Source organism: Lycorma delicatula, chromosome 1 (assembly GCF_047948215.1).
Source record: "Lycorma delicatula isolate Av1 chromosome 1, ASM4794821v1, whole genome shotgun sequence".
NCBI classification, from domain to species: Eukaryota; Metazoa; Arthropoda; class Insecta; order Hemiptera; family Fulgoridae; genus Lycorma; species Lycorma delicatula.
In genome coordinates this window covers 151,496,677-151,507,287 of record NC_134455.1, presented here as the reverse complement: position 1 = coordinate 151,507,287, position 10,611 = coordinate 151,496,677, and the positions used below count along the sequence as shown (strand labels likewise).

The 10,611-nt window shown below is 27.3% G+C and overlaps 1 protein-coding gene across 1 annotated transcript; it reads right to left on the bottom strand.

Annotated features, from left to right (window-relative positions):
* Positions 1-5,716: 5,716 nt before the first annotated feature.
* Positions 5,717-9,535, bottom strand: LOC142324178 (uncharacterized). The gene is made up of 2 exons (XM_075364924.1): positions 9,341-9,535; positions 5,717-6,837 (listed from the first exon to the last, which is right to left on the bottom strand). The coding sequence occupies exons 1-2, from the start codon at positions 9,528-9,530 to the stop codon at positions 5,861-5,863; spliced, it is 1,167 nt and encodes a 388-aa protein (XP_075221039.1). The 5' UTR covers positions 9,531-9,535; the 3' UTR covers positions 5,717-5,860.
* Positions 9,536-10,611: the final 1,076 nt, after the last annotated feature.

The following is a 10,611-nucleotide window of genomic DNA, read 5'->3' as shown; positions in this document are numbered from 1 at the left end:
TTTTTTCACACATATTTATCTTTAAATAGAGTTGTTTACTTTTTGACATCATTTTCATGGCAATAATATAATTAATAAATGCTTATATTTTTGAGTAAAAATTTGTGTTTTTATTAAAAGAAATCTTAAATAAGAAAAAACTAAATTTTCTTCTGTTTAAGTTAAATTTTGTTATAATTAGATTTTGAGGAAATATAATATTGGCATATATTTAGCTTTTATTTAAATTGTGTAAAAATATTTAATAAATTAAATTTAAAAGTATATTACATATTTCAATAATGAACTAATTTTTTGCGTATACACAAACTTTACAAAGAACATTTAACACTTGAGTCTAAATAAAAAGATTCAAACTTCTTTCCATGAGGCTAAGGTCAGTACATTTGACTGCTTGCTGATTGAATAACATGTTTTTATAACAATCTATGTGTATTTTTATAATTAAAGTAATCGATAATTACTTGTTAACCTCTATTGAACTGTAATTTATAGAAAAAAAAACATATCTACAGTTACTGCAAAAATAAGTTCTAATATTAGTCTGGTATTAAGAAAAAAAATGGATTCTAATTCTTTAAAAAACATTTTTTGGAGTAACTATTTTATTACTTTTGCGTTTCGAATTTACTTTAAAGAAACCAACATGATCTATAAATGAGTTTATCATTATAAAGAATAAGGTAATTATATTGGCTAAAAGTAGAAAATAATAGGTAACCATAAGTGAAATGACGGAAAGAAAACAAAAGTATAATTTTTTTTTACAAACATAAAACTTGATTGAACTAACCAAAAAAAAAAAAAAAAAAAAAAAAAAAAAAATGAGAAATACCAACATGAGGTATTATTTAATATTTAAATTCTTCACTTTCAAAATCAGCGAAAAACAGTTTATTAGATAAAATAATTTTATATTAACTTAAAATATTTAATAATTAAGAAAATCAATATGATTGATGGAGAAAGAGTTAATTTTTCATTCTCATTAATTTGTTCCTATGGATAAGGAATTATTTTCATAAAATTTACAAGGGCATAAGTGTTTTATAGTATACCTCCCGGGGAGAGATTAATTAGTTAAAACAAAATCTCAGCGCACCGTCCTACATACCTTTTGGGCGGTGTGGAAAATGCAACCATAAAAATCAATCGTGTGTAAACTTCACAAAATTTACATAGGATCATATTGAGTTTACTGTAACAGGTGATGATTCACTGGATATACAGTGTCTTCTTGATCGGTAGATGATCCCATGACTCACTACGTTTTTCATTTTAAGCCGGTGTATACCCGAAGCCCCCTCACATAGCCAATACTCATCACCTTGTCCTAAAAAGAACCTTATGGGGATAGTCCTATGCAGGACAGTAGATGTTTCGAAATTAAAAAAATGTACCCATGACAGGTGCATTAATATCCAGCAGAACAAATTTTGTTCAAATAATTTTTTATGAGTGCAAGAGGGACCTTCACAGTGAGAGTAAATTATGTACACACATCTAAAATTTATTCATGTTACAAAAAATTATCTTGAAGTTTTTCTTATACGTCAGGAAAGGAACAAGATAGTATACTATACAGTTCAAAGAGGACCAGTGCATACAACGTATTCGAGTAACAGGGTATCAGTTTTGAAAAGATGAAACGCCTGAATCTGAAACGTCTAAAATGTCTAAAACGTGCGAGGGATCACAGACGCTGTAAGAAACGTGCGAATGGTTCAGAGTCGTAATCTGAAACGAGCGACTGATCAGAGACGGATTCTGAGGCGTGCGACAAAAGTTAAATAAATTAAACTTATGTATATTTATTTTCCATATCCTGGAAAATGGATCTTAAAACCTAGTAGTATAACGCCAAACGCCATGCGCTCAGTGTAACAAAACTATTCCGCCTGCAGTAGATAGATTAGTAAATTAATGAAAGGAAGCTTCTATTTGGGTTTATAAAATGAGGTTTTTCAGTCGTTGACCAAAATCGCGATAACGCAATTATAAAATTTTAAAAAAAATATAAAAACATTTTGTGTATAATTTTTTCCCATAAACCTCAAATAAATATGAGAGTGCGTATCGCCTAAATAGTACAATAGTCGGAATTTTCGTAGTTAGGTACCTTTCATAAATTTCATGTAGCTGCATTGGCGGTAATGATGATTGATTGGTTGATTATTTGATTGACTTATTAATTGCCTGATTGATTAACCGGTTTATTGACTGATTGATTGATTGTAAGATTGATCAATTGAATTAATCATTCGGATTACGTTTTAAATTTTGATTCTGATCGGATTCAGATTCTGATGCAGTTGAACGTTTCAGTCTCCGTTTCTGTTTTTTCTGCACGTTTTCAGAAATGAAACCTCGGAAACGTTACGTGCACTTATCAACCTTGTACTATATAGTATACTGTACTTGTTATTTTCTTCACGTGTGTGTACGAATGTCGTTCACAGTATCTCGATCGCATGCAAGTGACGTGATTTTTAACAAAGGTTGTTGTAATGTGAAATAAAATTTTGATTTTGTATTTTTTTATTGTCACCAGTGGAAGTTTTTTGTGCCAATTTAAAAATAAATTTCAAGAATATTTTTCTTGTCTTGATTTGCCGGATGTTAAGTCTTAATTCAGTGCAAAACACGTATGATCCAAGCCCTCTATCCACAGATTTTTGGATGATCCAAGCCCTCTAATTTACCATATCCTTATGTTGATGAATTACTCGATGACTGATCTTGTCATATTATTTATCAGTTTTAACATCGTTAGTTGCTACCGGTTATATTTTTCTTTCAAATTTTATTTGAAAGGAAATTATTCCGTTCAATACATTTCTAATCAATAATTTACTTATAATGTAATTAGTCAAATTATCTAATTTATTCAAAATTTCGATATTAACAAAATAAAAATAAAATATAAGCAAGACAAGAAATATTAAAAAGTAAATTAATTAATTAAAAAAAATATGTGATTGTCCTTGACATGAACATATATAAAAAAACATATATAGGAATCGAATCCAAAAATTCAGTTAATCAGTTAGAATGTACATAATTACAGCATAAATCATCTTTATAAATAACTACTTTGTTCTATTTGAAAACTAATTTAAAATTCTTATCACAATTGAATTTTATTCATTTTAAATTCTGTATTTATTACTCTTTATAAGAAATTAATTTGGCGTCGACCCAATTTAAATATAAATTAAAATTTATGTATATCTTTGGGTAGTGTGTGTTTGTGTGTGCGCGCGCGCGTATTTATTCATTAATTTTTTTAAGTGAAACGGTCATTGTTCAATAAAAATTCAAATATATTTATTAAAATTTAAACTTCAAAAATTTATAGCATTATGTTTTTTTTTTTTTCATTTTAATACAGTAACGTTTTTAATGAAGTAAATTCACTGATTAAATATAAACTTTATGAATGAAATAGTATGAAACAAATTTCCATAAAGAAGGATAGTACAGAAATTTCGAGCTGAAATTTCTATGTAAATATTAGCATAAAATTAGAATATTAAAATGCCATTTAATATAAAAAGTATATATAACATTTAGACTGAATGGATATAGACGTTGGATAGACAATAGGAAAAATTTCATACCGAATCTGAATATTGAAATTCAATACCAAAATAAAATTAAAATTTACGATTTATATATTAGTATGTTGATAATTTGATAAGTAGGTGCCAATACCACAAAAAATAAATATCCTTTTCTACCTTTTTATTTTTTATTTTCTTCCCTTCTTGCAATTTTTCCTCTTGGTTTTCTTTCTTATTCTCCAATAAAATATGATCGGTCCTGGCATTCAAAACTATTTTTACAAAACTGTTTATCAAACTGTTTTTAAATTCACAGGATGATCTACACCTTTAATATCTAACGCACTACATATTATTCAGTATACTATAAGTGTTAATAATGAGTCGATTATGTGTTTTGTTCACTGCAATACTTGGATCTTGGATAACAACTGCTTTAGTGACGAGGCATAATTTCATCTAGGTAGTCTAGCTATATTTGTGTGTCTAGCTATATCTATGTATCTAGCTATATATCATGCGGAAAAATAAATATTGTAGTTAAAAATAACAATTTGAGATCAGGAAAGATGTGGTATGGGATTTGTTCACTCATCCATAGTTAGACCCCAAATGGTAAGTAATTTGAACCTTCAGCTGGAGAACGTGTAAAAGGATTGATTTTTAGAATAGCTTATTTCTTTTCCTCTTCCTCTTTCCCAATTCAGCTTTTGAAGGAAGATATCTATAAATCAGAGATAATTTAAAATTACTAATATAGTTTGTTATTACAATGTTTAGATATTAAAGCTACATATCAAAGGAAATTTCTGTTTCACCATCATGCTATGGAAAATTAGCATTTCTTCATTTCCCCTGCATCAATAAATAAAAATAAACCTTAATTGAGCTCACTTCTTAATTTAATGCAAAATGGAATTTCAATTTTAATTCAAAGGCAACCTTTCAGTTTACACTGCTTTTTTATGATTTATCTGTCACAGCAACAAACTGGAAAGCATTTTTTACCATTATCATATCTATTTGATGGTTAATATAAGGAATGTTTGGATGGAAAAATTACAAACAACTGGGAATGTTTTGGGTGGGGGGTAGGAGAAAGATATTAGGAAAGCAAGTAATGTTGTATACCTTTGGAGCCTTGATACCTTGATCCTCTAATTTCCTGTTAATAGAATGGCTCATGTGACTCATGGCTTCTTTGGCTTATGTACATCCAAAATCAAAGTACAGGACACAAAAACAGAGAAGCTATAAGTGACTGTAATTAATATAGGATATTATTTTTAAGTAACTCAAAATCGATATATTATTGTCTTTTTTATACTCTACCGTTAAAAAGAATGTACAAATACTGATTTTACGATACTACTTTACATCCTTAAAAAAAATTAAATTGATATTTCAATGTAAGCATTTACTACAAAGCATTTTCTTATTCGATGTCATAGTTTATTAATTTATTTGTCTATATAATAACAATAGGATCTGCATAAGCTACAGAAGAGAATAAGGAGATTTTTTCACCTTAATGTTCTTGAATATATCTCTTTTGAATATTCTCAAATTCCTTTTAGTTACATGAAAAATAATATTTATCAATTTTATAAAAATTTGTTTCATAGTGATCAATTATGAAATACAATATTCCATAGAAAGCCATAAGATTTAGTACTGTTCTTCCTGTTATTTATCTTTACATTATTGATATTTTTTAATATTTTGTATTAGGTTGTTTAACTGACTTCTTTATGTAGCTCTGTATGTAGCTTGAATGACATTTCTATTTATTACTTACATCTTAGTATGAGTTTGTACGTATGTTCAGTAAGTTTAATGCAATTGTCTAAAAATTCTGCCTTATATCAGTGATAATATTAAAAATATTATTCAATATTGTATTGTATATCACTAATTTATAAGTGAAATGATAAATTAATTAAAAAAGTTAATCAGTTTTATTTCAGCTGTGAACTCAGTAATAATTAAATCTCTTCACACACAAACAATATAATACAATTAGGACACAACATAAAACTGGGTTACTATAAGATTACTTATTTAAAGATAATAAAATATGAATTAAACGTTATGAAAGGCAATAGGTTTTAAGGATTAAAAATAATTGTAATATAAAAAAGAAACAGTAGAAATTTAATGAAAATATTCATTTATTTCTGATAGAATTAGATACAATATCAATGCGCATGCAAAATGTCTAATTATGCTTAAATGGCCAATCGAAATGACATAAAACAGTTCCTACTGACTGCAGTATTGCTATTGCTTTTGTTGTTTTAGTTATTGTTATCCTGGTTGTTTTGGTTATTATTATTATTATTATTATTATTATTCTGGCTATTATTATTATTATTATTATTATTATTGTATTGGTTATTGTTTTGATTTTGGTTGTTATTATTTTGGTTCTGGTTGTTGTTGAAGTTATTTTGGTTTTGGTTGTTGTTATTGTAGTTGTTTTGGTTATTGTTGTTTACATTCTGTCCAAACTGGTTTTGGTTGTTGTAATTGTTATTGTATTGATTATTGTTCTGATTTTGGTTGTTGTAATTGTTATTGTTATAATTATTGTCATTGCATTGGTTATTATTTTGGTTGTTATTATTGTAATTGCTGTTGCATTGATTCTGGTTGTTATTGTTGTACTGGTTATTATTCTGGTTAAAATTATTATTATTATTGCATTGGTTGTTGCTGTTGAAGCAGTTACAGTTATTGCATTGGTTTTGGTTGTTATTGTTGCAAGCGCCCTGGTTATAGTAATTGTTACAGTTACAGTTTTCGTTATTATTGTAATTATTACAACAATTCTGGTTGTTGTTGCAATTGTTCTGATTGTTGTAGTTGTTATTGTTGTTGCAGTTGTTCTGGTTGTTATTATTGTTGTACTGGTTCTGGTTGTTGTTGTTATTGTTGTACTGGTTCTGGTTGTTGTTGTTATTGTTGTACTGGTTCTGGTTCTGGTTGTTGTTGTATTGGTTCTGGTTCTGGTTGTTATTGTTATTGAAGTTGTTATTCTGATTGTTATTTACATTTTGGCCAAACTGGTTTTGGTTGTTGTTATTTTGATTTTGGTTATTGTAGTTATTGTCATAGTTTTGATTTTGATTGTTGTTATTATTGTAATTGTTCTGGTTGTTGTTGTTGTTGTTGTTGTTGTAGCTATTCTGGTTGTTATTATACTGGTTTTGATTATTGTTGTTGTAGTTCTGGTATTCGTTCACATTACTTGAAAATCCAGCCTGGTTGTTTCCTGAAAAAGAGGTAAGAACAAATTTAGAATTTCTTTGAGATTTCAGTCAATAAGATAGATTTTATCGTCTAATATTCATTTGTCGACATTACGGTTTTTTCTTTACTGGAAATTTTTTCCAAGTCGAATTGCCATTTACCGTATCATTTAATGTCGCTGTAAAAAGGGTAAAGCATAAAAAGGGTCTAAATATAGACCCTTTTTATGAATTGCAATAGTTTACCTTTGTGGTTGAATGACATGTACAAGGTTCTTTTCTTCTACTATCCTAGTATTTACACATATTTACTAATTAACATTTATAAATCGGCAAGTAAAAAAAAGAAGTTTACCGATTTATATTATAATAGAAAACAACATTCAGTTGCTAAATAAGTCGAACTATGTTGAGGAATGTTCTTCAATGTATCATATACAAGAGCTTCAATTAATAAATTTCAAGAAATTCAGAAAGTGAGTCGTGGTTTTTGTTGTACTATAAAAGTGTAGATTTGATTTCGTCATGCTGATCTAAGAATATCTGAAATTGGAACTATGGATTTCAGGGACTTGATATTCTTGAGACTGTGATTTTTTATTATTTTATAAAAATGTTAAAATATGTTAATGTAGGTTCTACGAATAGTAGGTTCAAATCCTAGTAAAGGCAGTTACTTTTATACGGATTGGAATATTAAATTGTGGATACCGGTGTTCTTTGGTGGTTGAGTTTCAATTAACCACATACCTCAGGAATGGTCGACCTGAGACTGTACAAGACTACACTTCATTAACATTCATACATATCATTCTCATTCATTCTCTGAAGCAATGCCTTACGCTGGTTTCAGAAATCAACAGAAAAAGAGAGAGGTTTTACGAATACATTTTAAAACAGACTTCATAAAAATTGAGTGACCTAAAATATGTATTATTCTTGACTTAAAAGAAATATCTAAATTCTTTTTCTCATATCTTTAAATTTACAGTTTTGATAAACTATATACAAGGATGACTCATTATCTAATTTAGTCTACACAAACGCGGTCACATAGAAAGTCGCGGAAAGAAAGTATAAACACAGTATATGACAGTAAGGTGTTAACAAGGGATTAATTAATTATTTACTTAAAACTGTAACATTAATACGATGACCTCGGACCACTTACTATCATTCTCTCTAATTTGACGGACGACTGAATGTGTAAGATTGTTGTGGAGAGAAGATAATCAATAAAATGGCTGTAATGTACTTACTTAAACAAAGCCGTGTTATATATATATCGTTTTACTATTAGTCCATATATCGGGATATCAGGATCATATATTCGTGGTGTAGTGCGTATTTTTATGCTTTTCATTCAAGGCTAGCATAAACAGAAATTTTATTTAACAAAATTTAGTACTTTTAACGTACTTGCACTTAAATAAGTAATATATTACTGCTAATATTATATTTTTATACAAATCACTATTTACTGTGCTTGAGTTTTTTTTAATATATATTTCTGGTCTTGCATGAACATCTTGTTCGTTATTTTAGTTTAGACGTAGATATTTGAAGTAAAATCGTCTAATTCCTTTTTATTTCATCTAATTTCTTAAAATTAATATAAGCTTTATTTAATTTTTATTTGTATAATTTTCTAAAAAAATTAGTTAAAATTAGACGTTTTTAAGTATTATTATCAATAGTAATTTCATTTTATTAATAAATTCTTTTAATTAAATAGTTATTCTTGTAATTATTTTCTAGTCAGGATATTTTTTATAGTTTAGAAATAAAAATAAATTCAAAAATTATTGTTTAAATTAATATTACTACGCCTGATAAATTAGACTAATTAAATTGGGATGAATTAAAAAAATATAGATCATAATTTGTTGCGATTACTATAATTTTAATGTATGTTGTATCAATATATTAAGATTATCTTACATATATATTTTCTAATTTCTATTTTTAATTTATTAATAAATTTTTGAAGTGAGTAATATATTTCGTAATCAGTGAGATATATAAAAGCAATGCTGTTAACTACAGCTATTTTGGTCTTGATTGGTAAAACTGTAGAACTAAGCGAGGAAGAACTTTACGATTACTCCCTATCCAGTTGTAGTGTTACTCTCTGTTATAAAATGTTAGGGTTTAATTTTTCTTTTTAATTTAATAACAAACACATTTTTAAGGAAATAACATTAAAACACATCAAGAAGAAATCATAAAAAAGGTTATTTTTATACTATTAAGTATGATAAATATAAAAAAAGAATTGCCAAATATAATTTTTTAGAGTAGAATGTCTATCTTCCAATTTTAGCGAAACAGGGTGTTACAAATTGATTGAAAAAATAAGTAATTTTTAGATTCTAAAAAAAAAAAAAATAAACCTGCGTAAAATCAATTATTATGTAAATTATTAAGGTATTATGTTTAAATAAGTGACTTGAATATTTTAGATACAAGTATTTTTTATTCAATAAAAATAAATCAATTAAATTTGTAATTATGCGATGCACTTACCATTTTGATTTTGATTGTTGTTCTGGTTTTGTTGTTGATTAGCTGAGCTTACTGGGTTCTCATCATAGAATGATTTGGTAAACCATTGCCATTTGCTCTGTCCGTAAGGTTGGACGGCGGCAGCAGCGAAGCTAACGATCACCAATAGTACCAATGAGGACTTCATCATGATAGAAGGCGACCGTAGCATATGTATTGCTGTCTTATATACTAATTCGATATCATATCTCGCTTGATATAAAGTTTAAGGTCACCGTTTATTGGTTGTTTTCAATAAATTTACAAAAATAAGGAAAAAATTATCAGTACGATTAAAATAACATTTCAAAAACAAATTTTGGAACGTTTCCATTTTTCACCCTTTGTTATTAAAAAATTCTATTATTTACTGAACGAAATTTAAAATTTATTTTTAAATATTTTTTATTTACTAAAAATATTTGGGTGAAATCTGAATTTTTCAACTTAAAACAATCCAAACGTACAGATATGTCATAGAAATCGACTACATATTTTTATTACAATAATTAAAAAATAATTAAAGTAATTTAAATATATTTTATTCTAATCTAATTGTAAGCTCAATTAGTACATTCGATAATTAAAAACATTTTCTTGATTCTTCAGTCGACTATATATCATTGGTATTTTATATTCCTTTTTTATACTAATTTTTTTAACCGCATCACAGTTAGTACATTTTCTTGTCCGTTTCATATATTTCGATGTTTGCCTTCTACTACATTTTTTGTCTTCTACACGTTCCTCTGTTGCAAAATTATCCAAAACCTGTATGTTTTACTTTGCCCGCCAAACTAGCTCGTTTCTTTACAAAAACTTTCCTTTCCTATTCGCCTTATGACCTTTTCTTTGCGAATTTTTTCGAAACGTCAAGTTTTTTTAACACTGTCCTCTTACATCATGTTTCAAAATACTTTTTTTCTTGTTGCCTACTCCACACAATTATAAGAAAATCATTTTTACTGCTTTCATCTATATTTGATACTAGCAGTTTTTTTTTCATGAAATCTCTCCTTTTTTGTGTCTTCTTTCATTACTCTCTCCCCTCTAAATTTTTACTACTTAAATAACTAAATTATCCAAATTCTTTTTACTGTGTTCCCGTATTTTAAATTTAATTTCACATTATCCTTTTTTTGTTACATTTTTTAATTTTCTTCAACTCTACTTGGTTTTCGGTCTGTAGTTTTCTCCTAGCAAGAATCCATGCCTTCTTTTTTAATTCTTGTATTGCTGTTTCTATATTCAAG